General features: G+C 36.8%; 1 protein-coding gene across 4 annotated transcripts in view; it reads right to left on the bottom strand.

The window, feature by feature from the left end:
• The window catches only part of ATRNL1 (attractin like 1), a 574,237-nt gene that overhangs the window by 45,453 nt on the left and 509,897 nt on the right, over positions 1 to 18,887 (bottom strand). For 3 of the 4 annotated variants that reach the window (XM_074831351.1, XM_074831356.1, XM_074831354.1), the window contains one exon: positions 8,277 to 12,162. The exons of the other annotated variant lie outside the window; for it this stretch is intronic. In XM_074831351.1, the coding sequence (XP_074687452.1) occupies positions 12,038 to 12,162 (125 nt within the window). In that variant the 3' untranslated portion in view covers positions 8,277 to 12,037. Of the gene's footprint in view, positions 1 to 8,276; positions 12,163 to 18,887 lie in introns of those variants that run through there. 4 annotated transcript variants of the gene reach the window in all.

Below are 18,887 nucleotides of genomic sequence, written 5' to 3'. Positions count from 1 at the left end.
ATTCAAAACAGATACAATTGCAAATCAGGAAAGATCACACTTAGGTGGAGCCCCAACAATGTGATCTCATCAAGCTAGAACTTGAAATTGCAAGTGTCACTTCAGATAAGATCAGAGAAGCTTTCCTGTCCCTATGATGTGACATTATCAGGTTTGAGACTGTAGCAAAGGCACATGCACAATTTTGTGAACTAACAAGGCAGATTGAGAACACACTGGTTGGCAGGATATTTTAGATCCTGAGATTGCCTTGAGCTGGGCATAATTACAGCTCATTTTTTGCACATGGGAGAGCCATCTCGAAGACGAAAAGAGCAGGGTACTCACTGAAGAAAGAAAAATGTTGATCTTTCAATTAACATAAGTTCAAGCATCTGAACTGTGCTTCACAGTGTATAGACAGCTTTTGAGTGAAAAAAAGCCATCTTTTATAGAAAACTCTTAGACAGCTGTGCTTCCATTTGTACAGGAATCATTTAACATATAGAATTCTACTTTTAGCTGTGATGTATTTAAGCTTGCTTAAAAAAATAACCTATAGAAAATTGTTTGCTGCTATTAAATTGCATATAGCTCATCCTTAAGATAGGTCATTAGGAATTTATTAGCAGGAATTTTCTGTTGATTTGGACTCCTGAACTACAAAATAAAGTGGTTCACAGTCATAAAAAAAGAAGGGCAAGGTGGCAGGAAGCCATTTAGATTTCTTGGCGCTCTGAATATTTTTGGCGTTGTTTAGAGCTTAGTACACAGCACTTCACCAGGAACCGATTCAGAACTAGAAGTTAGGTCTAACAGTCCAAAACAGAATTCATGCATTAAAAGCAGTAATTGGGAAGATGATGAACGTCACATGAGAATTAGCAACCTGAGAATGTTTCCTAACAATAAAAACCTTAAAGCCATTAAATGCCTCTCATGATCTGGAAATTCCTTAGCAACTACAATTTGCCTTTAATTGAACAGGTGCCAAATTACTGCTCAAACAGGAAGATCTGCTTTTTGGATTTAGGTGTCCTTCATGGTTTTAATTCTGTCAAATGGCTGGAGACCCCTGGAAGGCAAGGCTTGGGAGCACTCCTCCTCTGTTGAAACCATGGGAGTAAAAGATGCACATTGATACTATTTGCATGGTGGAAGACATGAAGTCTATCATGGTAAAGCAGCTGGAGGAGGCAGAACTGTGAAGTGCTTTTGCCTCAGTGCTATAAATAAAGGTACTTAGGAATAAAACATTATTTTATCAAGCATGTACATGGTCTACTCAGAAACCGTGTGATTTCATGTAGCATGGGCTGCAGCATTTGAAATACTAATTCCACGTGCAGATTACAGAACATATGCATGTAGCGTGATACCAAAATAATTTAAAAATTAGCATTTAAATGGAGCACATCCTATCCCCCACAAAACCAAGATTTTTTTTCCAGTGACTCCCCAGCATATTAAGACCACAGTGACTGACAGCTTCCTATATGTTTGACAAAATGTGAAACTACAACTTTAGTGCATAACTAAGAATCAGTGATGAATGCTTTTTAATATCATAGCTCTTGTTCCAGCTCCTCATTTTTGCACAAATGTTCACATCATCTGGAGGAAAAAATACCCCACATTCTACATTTTAACAAACTTTCTTGCATTGATTAACACAGCATTTTATGAGACCTGAAAGAACAAAGCCGAATGAACCAGAAGTGAAAACTTACGATGGATGTGTCCCTTATAGCATTTAGATCTTTTCCACTTGATTAAAAATTCCTAGTTCCTCTTCACTGAATTGTTTAGTTTTTTAGCAGTCTCTGTCCTGATTAAAACAAATTAGCATCAAAGATCCCCAGCTGAATGAGGAATCATTAATTGAGAAACATGCAATGCTCCTTAATTACCTTAGAACAGTCAGAGAACAAATAATCTTAGGTTTCAAAGGAGTTTGCACGCACTGTGCACCGTGGGCTTATTCTCTGTGTCTGCTGGAATAAAAGTAGACTCGCCTATACCGTTGAGGGATATCAGTACAAGCCTCAGTAAACACATTGTAGATTGTTTATCTAAATTGAAAAAAAAATAGCAAGGTAATGGCTGACTGGAAGAGATAGATGTTTCAGTTTATTATGTTGATCATAGCTTTCAATTTGCTTTTGCATATGCCAACATTGACTGAGAAAGAATGAAAGCTGTTCGTTATTGATACAAATTTAAATACTTCTGGAGCTGGAGTTTTACTCAGAAGCACCTAACAAAATGTCAGACACATTTGTACAGAGAGTAACTGTGCAGCTTGAAATAGCAGACAAAAAGGCAACAAACTTTCATAAAACCTGTCTCAAAAGGAATCCAAGGAATATTTGCTATTCCTTGGTTGCTTGTTCTTTGGTACACTGACTTGTTTTTTTTAAGCTATGACTCAGATTCCACAGATCAGTTAGTGCCAGCCTTCATAGGAGAAGGAGTAACTGACTTTTTTAAAGGCACAACATACTTACTAATACGAATATCTTAACATTTGTTTTGCTTCACCAGCTCATAGAAGAAATCCTGCAGAAAAATGTCACTCAATAGCAATGAGTGTATTCCTGGAGTGGGGCTGTTATTTACATTGCTTTGGCACTAAGGATAATCCGGCAAGTGTTGCTAACTTCAAAACTAGACAGCAAAATTAAATGCTGTGCAGAACTACCTGAGCTAGCTGGGAACAAGCTGGCTTGTATCAGTGCCAGCACCATGTGCTTTCTCACTGAGCTAATTAGCTCTGCAGAGCAGTAAACTATTAGCAGAAGTGCAACACAGTGCTGATGCACCTATGCCCTTCTGGTACCCAGACTAACTCACCTAGAGTTAGCTGGAGAGATCTGCACCATACTACATTATGCTATATAAGCGTGTCCTTACAATCTTTGGCATGCAAAACCCTGATGCACTGGAATACAATGTATGAAGTTGACATAACAAGATGATCTCAATAAATATAAAGGATAAACACCACAGTAATAAATTTTAAAGAGAGTCCCTACACCACAGGAAAGCTTTGGGCTCGCTCCCAGTTCCTATAAACCTGTGCCATTACTCTGTCATCAATGAATTTTTGCTGACGTACCTCAGAAGGGTGATTCTAAGATCCATTAAAGAACTTGATCTAAATATTATGTTATGGCCTTAGTACTCTGGCATCTGAAGGACTGGAGTGGCACATTCAGCCTCTTTTGCTAAATCTACTTTGCTTGAACCTTTTTCAGTTCATAGCCATGAATTTCTGTTTAACTGGAAGCCTGAAGATTTCAAAGATTTCATTGGAGTTCATTCTTCTGCTAGATAACTAACGATGGTATCCACTCATAAAGCAAAACCCCCTTTTAGCTACAGTCTATGTAAAACTAGAAAGGAAAGTCAGAAAACTCCTCAAGCCCCTGGAGGACTCTGCACTCTTTATGCAGAAATATATTGTATGTATTTGCAAGCAAAAATACAGACCTTGAGCCAAACTAACACTTCTATAGGTCACACACACACACACGTGTGTGTGTGTGTGTGTGTGTGTGTGTGTGAGCAAATGCACCATTTTGGGTAAATATGAGTTAGATTAGCACTTTTTTTTGTCTCTCCTCCTGTGAAACAGAACTTCACCTGTATATCACATTCCTAAGAAACAAGCAAGAAATCAGAAAGCAAAATGTCATGCTGTTTACTGGTTTAAGTTTTACTTATTTAGAGTTTAGTGATGCTGGTTTTGTTGTTGAAATCATAATAGGTATGGGTACAGCTACTGATGCCCTTCCTGTTGGCCTTCATTTTTAGAGTCTATAAAACAAACAAGTTGATCTTCCCAGACAGCAAAACTACTGCTTGCACATTCCACTGCCACAGGATCACAAATAAAGAAACCTTTGCAATTCTATATTGTTTTCCATCAAAGCAAGGCTTTGCAAAGCAGGCAAAAGCCAACTAAGCTTCAAAGCACTCCTTTTGGGCTGGTAATTTTTATAAGAAAGGAAGTTTGTTGTAACAGAAGGTTGAGCAAAGACAGGGAAAATCACAAGTTGTGAATGCTTCAATTTTGAGCTACCATTAAGCCACACAATTTTAGAGGCCCCTTTTGAAAAATGGATTAGTTTATAAAATAAACTAAATAATAGCATAAAGTCTACCATAAAGTACTAAATAATAGCATAAAGTACTACTCAGTGGTGAAGAGACCATAAAGCTCTATGTTTTCCTTTTTATGGGACTAGGAGAGGCACAGTGCGAGGCAAACCATATAAAATGCCAGGTTAAGATAAGAACACGTATACAGCAATATGATTGATTCACTTAAAATATTTAAATTTGTCAAACATTCCCCCCTTGCCCTCCAAGTATTGCACAAAACAACCCCCAGATTTACAGTACTACAGAAGTTAGGCAATGGTTTAGCACACCTGCTCTGGCTAGAGTTATCTGGATCTTGACATAACACAATACCTTGGATACACATGTGTCTCCAAAAGCTCTGCTGACTGTAAAAACCTGGGCAGGGTAGAGGAGTGGGGATATATTAAAGTAATATTGCTTGGATTTGAAGGCCTTTTCTTCACAAAGCAGCATAAAATCTTAGAAAACACTTGACAAGTCTTGGGAAAGCAGGTAAAACTGCAGAGAGCTAAGAAAAGGCTGGACACTGAGGACATGGAACGCTTTGAATGCATATCGTGCGAGAGAAGCCAAAATGCTGTGCAGGGGAATGGGAACAACTGGCTGGATATCAGAACTTTAAAGGCCTGTAGAGAAGCCAGCCTTGTCTCAGAAGAGTCAAATTAAACATATATGCTACAAATAAAACTTAAAAATTCTGAGGGATTCAGGAATCACTGAATAGCAACCAAGGACAGGTTTGAAGCTTTGGAATATTTCTATATGAAGTGCATAGATGATGCTGATGCTAAGTGTAAGTTGGTCAGAGATAAAGTAGAAGAACTACTGAAGAAACTAACAGCATATTTCCAAGAGGAAAGATAAAAGGATTTGGAAAGGAATCAGGATCAGCATGCGGCAAGGACTGCATGCCTTCAGAACCTGGATCGGTTTCATGATGAGACTGAACTGAAATAAAATGCCAAGAGAAATCCAGTGAAAAAGACAATATTTGAAGGGCATGGTGGAGGATGGAGAGGAGGAACATTAATGCCCAAGAAGAAGGCAGAATCTATGCTTGGAGGAAAGGGTATCATTTTCTTGCAAAACTGCTGAACAATGAAAGTCTTTTATTTTCAAAAAGGAAGTTCTAGAGTGATGGACCTGAGTTGTTTGTGGAGCTCACCTCTGAAGAGATCCTAGAGCCAATTACAACTCTTGGGGAAGAGCTCAGCACCATGTGTTGACAGGGTTGCCATTAAATTTTTTAAAAGCAGAAGGAGGTTAATGAAGCCAAAGGCTGTACAGAGTAATTCTGTTGATTTCAAATATCTGAAAAAGTTTCAGAGCAATGGAAGGAGGTTTTCATAAATACAATGTAAAAGCTAGTGAGGGGCCTGTCTTTTTTCTTAAAATCTATAAAGCTCTCTCAGAAGGCCTTACTTTTTTTTTTTTTTTTTTTTTTTTTTAAGTAAAGAAGGAACAGTTCAGTAACACCAGTGGGAATTATGGAAAAAAGTTCTACCAAATATTAAATATTTTCATGAGATATTTGGTAATATATAACACTATAACCAGATGGAATATGCAGACTTATAGATTTTAAAAAATCTTACGATGCTGTATCATGGCCTTTGAGATACATTGGAAGAATTTATAACTTCATAAAACATTTTTAAAAAGGCATAGTCACTATTTGCAATGAAGAAGATGGAGCATGAAGAGGGTGTAAAATCTCTGGCCCATTTAATATAAATGAGGGATTAAGGCATGGAAGTGCATTATCCCCAATATTCTTCAACATGGTTAAAATGGTACAATCACTGACATTTTCAGACTACAATGAACATCAAAATAGTGGAGCACCTTTGGGATCCTATGGTCTGGGCAACTGTGAAGGAAGCAGAAGTTACTGTACAAAGAATGGCTGCTTGAAGAAGAAAAACAGAACAAATAACATAAAATCAGACATCTGAGAAGCCTGATTAACCAAAGATATCAGTAAATTGAGTAGATTAGTGAAATGATTTACCAGCAATGGGAAAACAACCTCGAAGGAGAAATTGAGAGCAAATTCTGTGACTACTATTGTGTGAAGAGCCATACAGTATGAATTATTTAATATCTGCCAGCAAATGTTTCTTTTTTTTTTTTTTTTTATGCCTCAAGTTATGGTATAGAAAACTGCAACATCTAGCACTATTAAATAAGTCTGATATTAAATAACTTAATAAGTAAAATATACTTAGCACTCATACAGTAACTGTTATTTTTAGATCACTAAAGAGCTCTGTCTACTCTCTAAACATTAATTAATTAATCCTCAGTATTCCCATGTCATCAGTAAGGTTAATTTTATCATTCCTAAGTATTCAGTTAGGAAACTTAAAGCAGAAGAATGATTTGCTATGTTCCAACCATCTATTTAGAAGCAAACCCAAAATTACCTGTATTAATACATTTAGAAATATTTTTATACCTGACCATTTGGCTCTTTGTGCTTTGGGGAGGGGGGAAGAGGAGACTTGCAGGAATATTAACAGATTTTGTTTCTGAGAGAAAATTTTAGGACACAGAAAATCTGGGCAGAGTTCTGTCATAAGAATGTTCATATTGGTTATGCTAAACATTATGTTCCAAAACAATGTTTATTTTTTCTCAAGTATATTTTATAACTGAATATTGTAAAAGAGTTTTAGGACTGCACATGAAAAATAATTTGTCCTTCATGTTAACCACTAAAAATAATGTCATAACAATGACTTTTGATAAATACTGCCCTGGAAATTAGTGTTAAAAGGACTCAGACTTTCAACAGAACAGATCCTTAAGGTATCTTCTAGGTCTGGAAGTGTATTTGAAGAGCTCCATCTTATTATTTTCTTGCTTCTTGTCTAATAAACAGTCTTTTAGAAAAAAGCATTTGCTAAAATTGGAAAAGAACATAGCTAAGAATTGTTTTGTTGATAACGTAGAAAGATAAAGTTATTGTTAAATAAGTAACAATTCTCTCAAACTCCGAATTCATATAAGCTTTCTGTATTATTAACTATGGCCTTAGCACATAAAAACTGTTACAGGAAAATATACTAAAAAATAAAGGATATAAAAGGATGGAAGACACTTGCCTCACTTTATGCACTCAGTCTCAGACATGCTGAAAATACTGATAACCAATTGATAATGATTGATAGATCATAACTGATAACATTCTCTGTACATTATTTCAAAGACCTCACTCAGAGGATAAATACATTTAAGGTTTTATTTCTGTAGAAATGACCATTAGTATACAAAGAAATAGTCACTGATTCAGTTAAAGTCTTCAAACTATTAATATAATATTTGAGAATATGTGAGGAAACTGAGAAAATGTTCTGATTTAAATCAGCTGTGAAACCAATTACATAATTCCATATATATATACACATATATGCTTTCTGTATGTTTTAAAGAAGGTTTGTGTTTTTTTCTCTTTGTTCATCATTCCCACCCTTGCTTTGTTATTTTAGAAAAAGTAAGTTTTTAACATATCAAGAGGTGTAAAGAGATGTTTTTTACCAAAACACGAGTGAGCTTCAACTTACATGGAAGTATCAATGAAAGAAAGCCTGGGGTAATAATAGTTCATTTTCAGCCTCACAATAAATTTCAGAGGGTCACTAGAATTTCAACTACATATACAGGATGATGATTTTTTACATCAGAAATATCTGTAGCCATAGAAGCGGCCACATGTGGCCATATATGTGGTCATATAGAAATATAAGCATTCATTCTGAAAGTGAAATTGCATTAAGTAAGGGAAAGCTGAAACAACATATGGCCCAGGGTTATACAAGCCCAGGTTCTGTAAGGCCTGTTTCTGTCACCTTTGTCCTTTGTTAGTATTTAACAAGCAAGCACATCTGAAGACAATATGGGAAGTTCTGGCCACCTGTAGACAACAGTAGTTTTGCTATTATTTGCTATAAGCACCTAAAATAGCCTTAGCTACTCCATACTTTACTCTAGAGATGATTTGAATTACTTATCAATAAACTACAGCTTTTTAGGTAATGCTACACCTTTGAGACTGAAAAAAATAGAGTTAACATTTAATTTTCCCCAGTAATGTCAAGCATTCTGGACAGGACAACTTTGCTTAAAAAAAAGAGAGGGATTGTTAATTACCTTTAACAGAGACTTTTCCTTTATTGTCAAGAAACCTTTCAGGTGCTTTTAAAAAAAATGGTAATGAAATTAGATACATAATGATTTTATAATTTAGATGAATATTATGAAAGTTATTATGCATAAAGACTGAACATCTGTTAAAGTGATCCCAAACAAAAATTCTTACCATCAGGATTCCAGCTCTCTACATTAGATTATTTAGAAAATAATTATTGCTGCAGGTTTTACATGTAACAAATTCCAAGTCCCAACCTGAACTTGTCCAAATGTTTTTGATTTGGGAAGATGAGAGGGGACTCTAACTATAAAGAGAGCAGTCAGCTATGAAAATTTTCAGATCAGATTAATCTGAATGTTCCTAATTAATGGTATCTTCATGCCTTAACATATCTTGAATTTGGCCTTGTTTTAAGATATAATTTTAATAGTGGGAACATACAGATAATCATTTTTTTGTATAGGTAAACTAGCATTTCATTACATTTCATAGGAATGTAATGAATGGAAACAAGTATTCTAAGGTGTTACTTATATGTGCACAAATTTGATTTTAGTAGTTTCAGGACTTTATATAAATATACAAGTACAGAAAGGAAGTGAAGTAGTGAACTCGTGCTACCATGGACAGCCTATCTCATATTCTGAACGGTAATTCATAGCTGCTGAATTTCCCTCAGCAGAATCCAAGGACTGAGGGGATGGAGGTGGAATCCTGACAGTCAGAACTTCACTGGGGCTTACTTTCCAGAACAGCACTTACTCATTTATTTTTAATCCAACATAAGTCACATTAGGGGTAAAACAGGCCATTCAACATTTTCTGACTCTAAGAAAGACTTCGAAAGTTAAATTGGAGAACAGGGTTTAAAAAAAATTGGCTTTTCATGAAGCAGTCATAATGTGACAGTTGATAAAAGATCTCGTCTGGTGTACAGTGGTCATTATTAAAAAGTTTGCACTTGACAACAACGAACAAAATGTAGTTATCAGAAATATTATGCTATTTTTATACCTTTCAAATAGAAAGCTGTAACAGTTATTCTGAAACTTTGGTTTAAGATGTGTTGGCAAACTTCTCGTATTTAATTGTGGCCATTATATAAGTATTTTTATTTATCTATTTTATTATTATATGACTTTACTAATTTGCATGCAGTTAGGGACCCTGGGAGAAGAAAGATACTTTAGAAAAAAACATTCTCAGAGTGAATGAAAATGCTGAATGATCCCATGACAAACATGCTTTTCTTGCACAATAAAATAACATTTTTAACTGTTAACACAATAAAATGGTTGATAGCTATTTGCCCATCTTCAGTGTTGCAATAAAATACTTTAATCCCTTTAAAACTCATACCTGCTTTTCAAGTATCTGTCAAACTCCAGCTGAGATACAGAGGAATGTAATTCTTTATGAGTGAATACAGTCAAAACTGTTCTACAAGACTACATGGTCTTTCTGTGTACGGGGTTTCCAGTACATTCACAAAACACACACTGTATATTTCTTCTGTGAAATGTTTAGGCTGAGGATAATACAGAGTTTGGAATATAATCCAGACAAGTGGTTCTTTCCTTTTCATAAGTGTATGCATCACATAAACCAGTTCCATCAGTTTATATTCATTTGAACAGATGAATTTTAAAAGTGACAGAAAGGGTTGTTTTCAAAAGACCATTTTTTTCACTATGCTAAGTAGCACTGATTGAAAGTTCCCAACAGAAGCTTTAAAAAAGAATTTTTAAAGTTTTAAGATATAAGAGATAAGAGGTCAGAATAGGCAATAAAAGTCACAAGATTGTGATGGCATTATTTTAGGATAATAATCTTATTTTAAGATATGAAAATACTGAAACAATCATGCCAGCATAAGAAATAATTATACCATAATTCATAAGTGCATAATTTATCAAAACAATAGAGTTGTCATGGTTAGATGCAACCTAATATTCCTGTATAAGATATAACTACATACTGTACAATCGTTCCTTTTTATAGTTATTTTTACATCTATTCCTCATCCAAATTAAGCTGAGTAGTTCTATGTATGAATGGCATTACGAAATAAACACAACTCACAACAGGGTTTTATTACCGCTACTGCACCACCATGGCATGCAAGTAACTATGTAGTCAACTATAAACAGTAAGATGTCATCATCTTCCTGAAATAAAAAGAACATGAAAAATACAGATATAGTAGTAAACATCAATTATCTTTTTATATCTTTCATATTTACCAAAAATCTATCATTACATGAGGCATTTATACCTCTGTATCACTCTCCTGTACTAGTATGGTGGCAAGTTCGGAGTTGAGAAACTATACTTTCAACAAGCTTGTACAAAACTACAGCTTCATATTATACTGCTGTCAACGTGTAATGTGTAAATGAGAATATGACACGTCTGCTACCTACCCCTTAGCATTCTCTTACTCTTTTGTATATTCATGAATTTTGAGTAAATAAAAAGACTGAGGGCCATTAAAGCTGTTTGTTAGGTTATCTGTTATGGTGTCTGAGCCCCCAAAAGACTAATGTCCTAAAGAAAGGAAACTATTTCATCTGGGTTTTGTTGCTGAGTACTGACTGTGTGAGGTTCCATATTGGATGCTGGATTTGAGAACCACTGTTGGAAGCAACTTGGATTTCTAATTTTTTTTTTTTTTTTTGTTATGCAGGGTAATTCCTTAACTGGTGTGAAAATGAGAATGAGATTAAATTCTGCAGCTGGGAGGAAAAAAACATCCATACTTTATTAAAAAAAGAGTCAAAGTGCTGACTGGGATCCATTTCTTCTGCTTGGAGGTCAGGACAATATATAGATCCTAGCAAATTTCAATATTGAAATGGGAGCAGGTAGAATAACAGCAAGTTAAACTCTCCTTAGATTTGCAATCTTGGAGACTCTCTTGGAAAAAAAGCGAACTTTATTGCAGAAGAAGCTTTTCCATGCTCATTTAATTTCGCTAATCAGTTAGCTGGCATGGAGGACCCACATGCATTCCTTGTAAAATATATTATTCAGAATTCAGAATAGACTCTTAGGTACAGAAACACAAAACCCCATCCATCACTCTGCTGCAGCCCAGATTATGTTTCTGAGGCTTTTGCAAGGGAAAAATAATAATCATGAAATGCTCAAATCAAGTTTTTTCATGGAATTATCTTTCAAATATTACATGTGGTGTTCTCAGGTTATACCTATGCTAAATTCAAAAGCTGCCTACCTATTTCGGGCAATGATAAAAGAACACCTAAATCCAAAGGATCCTCTTTAGTTCCTACTTACTAGAAAGAAATGTTAATGCTGATTACAAGGAAAGAACTGTACAATTCTCATTGTTACATTAAGCTATACAAAAATGTCCTTTAGTTTCCTGAAATTTGCTTAATTTTCAATTATACAATTTCCTTCTACATTACAAAACAATGTACAGTTTTTCCTAGTTCTGTTCAAGAATTTTCCCTGCTCTGATATGTTCAGGATTAAGAATACTACGTATTTTATTCCATATTTTGTTGATATCAGGATCCACTCTTTTTATTAAAGCTCATCAAACATACTCATACCTACCATAAATTTGTTCTGCTTTGGGGTATAGTAGGTTGTGTGACTATAACAGAGCACAGTACCTCATATGTTCATTCATAGATTTGCCTCCATAAAAACTGAGGCTGTAGTATAGCTTTCAATGGAAGCCATTTAAAAAGAAAACATTACAGAATATACAATTGTAGTTTTTGAATCTCAGACACAAGTTCCTTGACGTGTTGAAAGATGATGTTTTCGATTTCTGACTCCTGAACTCTTATCTTTACAGTCCGCAGGTTTCTGTTGTGAAATGTCTATCAGTGCACTTGCAATTGCAAGACCTGTAAGATAAATAAAGGAAAAACAAAATTTAATGTGCAGCTTTCCTGAGAAGAGTTCCAGAGCAGTGTGATGGTTCTTTTCATGCCAAGTTTTTGTACTTTCCCAGAAGTGATCAGTTTTATTTCAGAGTTAGATAACAAGTTCTCACTTTCTAAGATGCTACCTGGTAACAGTGAAGAAACAGGAAGAAAAAAAATGCAGTTAAGACACTAAACTGGAAATCAGGAGAACTGATGACTTGCTGAAAATCAGAAAATAAAAGAGAAATGGAGACCACAGTTGAGCCAGAATTGTATCCTTGAATATTTCCCTTTGCAATATATATGCCTCCCTAATTTGGGAATAATTAGAGGATTATCAGAGGAATGAATGGATTTGTGAACAGACAGTGAACCATGACAGTGTTGGCCTGGATAAATTCTAAATGTTGTCAACTCACCAAAACTCTTTTTCTCTGATTCTGGTTACATTGTTGATATTTCATGACCTGTTATAATCTTAACAGGGTATTACAGAGGGCATGGACAGGCATGCTTAGGAAATGAGTAGTTTAAGAATTTACTCTTCCATTTGCTTGTTACTGCATACTTGCTGAAAATTACTGACTTCTGATGAAATGCTGTGATTGTCAACACACTTAATACATGGTAGTTCTGAATTTTTAAATTCACACAGGCGCTACTGCAATGAAATGGATTAGAAGTATTCACATCCTTCGTATGTTTTACTGCACCAGAGCTGCACTAAAACTATGACACTTACATCTGCAAAAGCACATCTGTATACCCATAATGTAGGTAAAGATGGTGCTGGTTCTCCATACTGCCCAATACATTTCAATCTCTAACCAGTAACAGTACTACTCCGCAAGGAAACCTTTGAAAATACTTTTCACCATGTTTAATGGGCAGTCTCTACTTTTTAACTCAGGCCAATATCAAACTCCATTTATCTACTACAGAATCCAATTTTGTAATATTTTTCATGCAATCCCTCATTACAACACTCATCTACTAAGAAACTGCAAAAATTATTTTTCACTTACAAGTTGTTTCTACAGGCTTCTTCCTTAGTACATGATATACTGTCAGATTCGGTTCAGGTTTCCTGTATCCTGAAAAAATCTATGCTATTGCACACTGTAACACTACCTTTCTTACTTCAAAAAAATGTTGCAAGAATTAATTAATGTGCATACAGCTTTTTGAGAATGAATGGCACTATACTGTAAAATGCTAAGTACAATTATCATTGCTACATTTCAGGATATGTAAGAGCCAAGATTAATTAAGTCATTTTTCTCACATACACATATATTTCCTGGCATGAGCTAGTGATGCCTTAAATTGGACTTTGATAAATTAAATTTTTGAAATCTTTGAGGCACCTTTAAAGTATCAGCAGTATCTGGTATTAGCAAATTCAGGGATAAAACCTAAATGACAATTTAATAGTTGCTTACATGTGATCCTGTCTTTAACAGCTAGTCTTAGGGAATATGCTAAATGGAATGAATATTATTAGGAAAACAGGTTTTCCATTTTTTATAAGACATTTTAAAATAAACTTGCATGTATGATGCTAACTTCACTTTACATAACAATTAACAAAAAGGAAGAACTATTTCCTTCAAATGTAATGCTGCATACTGGGATATATTGGCGTGCTGTTAGAGTTCCATTAAAATCGGGTCACTACAGAAGATCATTTTTCAAAATGTCACACAAATCATCTGATGAAATTCATTTATTATGTTCTCTACGCCCAGCATAGTTCCTTGTTATCAAAGCAATACAATTAACTGGGGGAACAATTCATTATTTCAGACTGGCAGTCTAAAGGAATTTCATTTACCAAGTCAAGCTGATGCACAGACACTGCAAGCAAGCAGAATTTACATCAAAATACAACAGAAGATTTGATAAAAATGCTGTGGCTTACATATTCATTAAAAGGAAAAAACCCCAAAATATTCCCTTTATTTTACAGGTGTTGTATCTAAACAACAAATGTGAATACATTTATAGCTGTTGAAGTCAGAACTGTAAATCATATAGTGCTCTATATCTGTTACCTCAGTTCACAAGTTATTACATTTACCTGTCTTCCCTGAATGCTGCCATTTACCTACCATCCCAACTGGTATTTTCCAAACCAATACATGGTCTCTGATTGCTTCTGACTCTTGAGTAAGGTGGCAGAAAGGAACAGTGGAGTCAGTAAGGATCCCATGTGGAGAATCAATGGGTCACCTCTAATAGTCTAATTTCTGGAAACTCAAGCCTAGCTGCAGAACCAGACCTATTTTTAAGTTTAGTTTGTTTTTCTACTAAATGTTATAGAAATAACCTGACCTAGTTTTATGCAGCTAAAACAACCTCTAGCTTGTTTTAAGGGTATGTATGGGAAGATCATTAAGAAGTGAGCCCAGTCAAATACATAAGTGGAAAGTATATTTTTGTAAGAGATAATTGCATCCACAATGAGAAAAATACCAGAGAAAGCAATATGAACTTGGTTATCTTTAGCAGAACTATTGTCTTTCCTAATGGAAGTTAAATGGTAATAGTTTATTCTCAGGAAGTAAGTGTCTAATCATAAAATTACTGGTGTGTGAATTTTTTGTCTTTTTTTTTACAATTATGCAAAACAATTAATAAGTACAGGAATAAAATACAGCACATCAAATGAAATTGCCTTGATAAGTGCATTCCCGATTTATATACAAACAGCACTTTAATTTTGCATTTGAACAAAAGCATCTGAAAAAGTCATTCATTTTGAGATGCTCTCCTCCCAGTCTCTGTAAAAACAGGCAGTACTATATATTTTAATTTTGCAGCAAAACAGCTTCATTAGGCGTGAAAGGTTAATTGCAGGTTTAAGTGCAGTTCAGGGAACAATGCACGGGTCTGTAGTGAATAGCACAGTCTGCTACAGGAAGGCTGAGTGCTATAAACTGTTTGCCCTGCTGAAATGTTTTACTACCTCATTTACTAACTGTCTTCTTTTACTGCTTGTATTTGTAGTTCTTCTAAACCTTTAATAGCTACAGTTTTATTTCACTGTAATCAGATTTAAATGGAAATACCCATGCTGGGATGTTTAAACATTTTTCCTCTGATTGTATACAGCTACATTTGAACTGATGTAAGACTACACTATCTCTCAAAGTAGGAAGAAACCTTACATTGAAAAAGTTGGTCTTACATGCTGGTGCGCGTATTTAAAATCTTTTTTCCTCCTCATTCATTTTAATGAGAAATGCATTGAGTTCTTACTATCCCCTTTGTTAAAAATAAGGGAACAAAGAATGACCTCAGATTCATGGTTAGGCAGGTAACTGGAAATGTTTTTTTCAATTTAAATATGAATTATTCAGAGATAACATTTGGATAGATGTCTTCATTTGATTAAATTCTACACATTTTCATTGCTACACAGAATCAGAACATTCAGTAAGCTGGAGACAATAAAATAACTACAACTCAGGTAGATCAATTAGATTTGTTTGACATTTTAACCAAAATTATAGCCATTGCTTAAGGTGACCTTAAGCAATGAAAATAAAATGACAGCTGCCATACAGAGAGACTTAAACAGAAAAGACTGGGTAAACACTATACTATTAAAGTAATAGCTTCACCCTTCAGCACCCAGCAGTCTTTGTTACTTCCATTTGTTGATTCTTTAACAATGTGTTACTGTACATACTCACCTAATAGTGGAGAGAGTCCTTTTATCATAAAGGATCTGTTATTTGAAGTCCAATGACCATTAATATCTGTACAAATGGATCTAAGCAGTTTGAAGACATACTGAGTAAGTGATGAGAATTGAGACTCTTGTGCCTCATGAAGTTGACCATAGCACACAGTGAAGCCAGTGAAGACAATTTCATGCTCATCAATAAAACTACCAGTAATTATGTAGGGAATTTTAAGGAGTTCTGTCATTTATCATTATTTCAAGTCTATAAAGAACTGTTTTGTAAATACACAATGTATATTGTGTGTATAAATGATATTTATATACAAAATTACCTTGATTAATTTTCATGACTGAAAAGGCCAGAATGTAATTTGTGATACACACTCCTGTGCTATAGATCAAGTCATGCCAGGACATATACAAAAGGCACATAAAATAGAACCAGAACAAAATTTGGGATTCAAAGGCACGATCCAAGAAGATGAGGTCCTCTATAGACAGATAGGAGAAGCCTCACATTCACAATCGGGGACTTCATCCACCCCAAAATCTGTTGGAGGGACAACACAGCAGGACATAAGCTATCCAGGAGGTTCCTGGACTGCATTGATGATAACTTCCCTCTCCCAGTGATGGAGAAGCCAATGAGGAGAGATGCTATGATGGACCTTGTTCTCACCAACAAGGAGGGGCTGGTGGGGAAGGTGAAGCTCAAGGACAGCCTTGGCTGAAGTGACCATGAAATGGTGGAGTTCAAGATCCTTCAGGCAGCGAGGAGGGCACACAGCAAGCTCGCTGCCCTGGACTTCAGCAGAGCAGACTTTGGCCTCTTCAGGGATCTGCTTGGCAGAGTACCATGGGATAAAGCCCTGGAGGCAAGAGGGGCCCAAGAAAGCTGGTAAATATTCAAGGATCACCTCCTTCAAGCTCATCCCAGCAAAGAGGAAAGTCAGGTGAAAACACCAGGAGGCCTGCATGGATGAACAAGGAGTTCCTGGACAAGCTCAAACCCAGAAAGGAAGCCTACAGAGGGTGGAAGCAAGGACAGACAGCCTGGGAGGAATACAGAGAAATTATCTGAGCAGCTGGGGATCAGGTTAGGAAGGCTAAAGCCCTGATGGAATTAGATCTGGCCAGGGATGTCAAGGACAACAAGAAGAGCTTCTATAGGTACGTCGGTGATAAAAGGAAAACTAGGGAAAAAGTGGGCCCTCTCTGGAAGGAAATGTGAGACCTGGTTACCCAGGATATGGAGAAGGCTGAGGTACTCAACAACTTTTTTGTCTCACTCTTCACCAGCAAGTGCTCCAGCCACACCGCCCAAGTTGCAGAAGGCAAAGACGGGGACTGGGAGAATGAAGAAACACTCACTGTAGAAGATCAGGTTTGAGACCATCTAAGGAACCTGAAGGTGCCCAAGTCCATGGGACCTGATGGAATGTATCCATGGATCCTGAGGAAACTGGCAGGTGAAGTGGCTGAGCCACTATCCATCATATCTGAGAAGTTGTGGCAGTCTGGTGAAGTCCCACTGTCTGGAAAAGGGAAACATAACCCCCATTTTTATAAACAGAAAAAAGGAAGACCTGGGGAACTACAGGCCAGTCAGTCTCACCTCTGTGCCCTGCAAGATCATAGGGCGGATCCTCCTGGAAACTGTGCTAGGGCGTCTACCTGGACTCCTGCAAAGCACTTGACACTGTCCCGCATGTCATCCTTGTCTCTAAGTTGGAGACATGAATTTAATGGATGAACCACTTGGTGGATAAGGGATTGGCTTGATGGTTACACTCAAAGTGTTGCAGTCAATGGCTCGATGTCCAAGTGGAGAGCAGTGATGAGTGACATTCCTCAGGATTCGGTGTTGGGACTGGTGCTGTTTAACATCTTTGTAGGCAACATGGAGAGTGGGATTGAGTGCCCCCTCAGCAAGTTTGCCAATGACACAGAGCTGTGTGGTGCAGTCAACATGCTGGAGGGAAGGATGTGCCATCCAGAGGGACCTGGACAGGCTTGAGACATGAGCCCATGTGAAACTCATGAAGTTCAACAAGGCCAAGTGCAAGGTTCTGCACATGTGTGAGGGCAATCCCAAGTACAAATACAAGCTGGACAATGTGTGTATTGAGAGCAGCCCTGTGGAGAAGGACCTGGGGGTATCAGTGGATGGAAAACTATGAGCCGGCAACATGCGCTCGCAGCACAGAAAGCCAAATGTATCCTGGACTGCATTAAGAGAAGTGTGATCAGCAGGTTGAGGGAGGTGGTTGTCCCCCTCTACTCTGCTCTCATGAGACCCCACCTGGAGTGCTGTGTCCTGTTCTGGGGACCCCAACATAACAAGGACATGGACCTGCTCAAGCAGGTCCAGAGTAGGCCACAAAGATGATCAGGGGCCTGGAGCAGGCTGAGAGAGTTGGGGGTGTTCAGCCTGGAGAAGAGAAGGCTCCAGGGGGACCTTATAGTGGCCTTCCAGTACTTAAAGGGGGCCACAGGAAAGATGGGGCGGGACTTCATCAGGGAGTGTAGGGATAGAATGAGAGGTAATGGTTTTAAACTGAAAGAGGGCAGATTTAGATTAGATATTGGGAAGAAATTCTTCACTGTGAGGGTGGTGAGACACTGGAACAGGTTGCCCAGAGAAGTTGGATGCCTCCTCCCTGGAAGAGTTCAAGGCCAGGTTAGATGGGGGTTTGCATGGCAGTGGAGTTGGAACTAGATGTTCTTTAAGGTCCCTTCCAACCCAAACTATTCTGTGATTCTGTGATCCACAAAACCTTCTCCTAACCACATATAAACCTGATACTCAAGTGACTACTTTCCAGGATTAAAATTAAGAGTCATATGAAGTTCAAGACTGTACATTGCTAGAGCAACCACTGTATCTCACAACCTAAGTTCATTTCAAAGTCACAAAATAGATAAATCTTTCCTTCATGTGTACCTGAGGGTCCCGATCTGGCAGATGTGCCTAGACAATATCCAGAGATCACAGACTTTGTCACAGAGAAAA

This window comes from Strix aluco, chromosome 7, assembly GCF_031877795.1.
Source record: "Strix aluco isolate bStrAlu1 chromosome 7, bStrAlu1.hap1, whole genome shotgun sequence".
Taxonomy (NCBI): domain Eukaryota; kingdom Metazoa; phylum Chordata; class Aves; order Strigiformes; family Strigidae; genus Strix; species Strix aluco.
The sequence above is the reverse complement of the archived record's forward strand: the minus strand, read 5'-3'. Positions and strand labels throughout refer to the sequence as shown.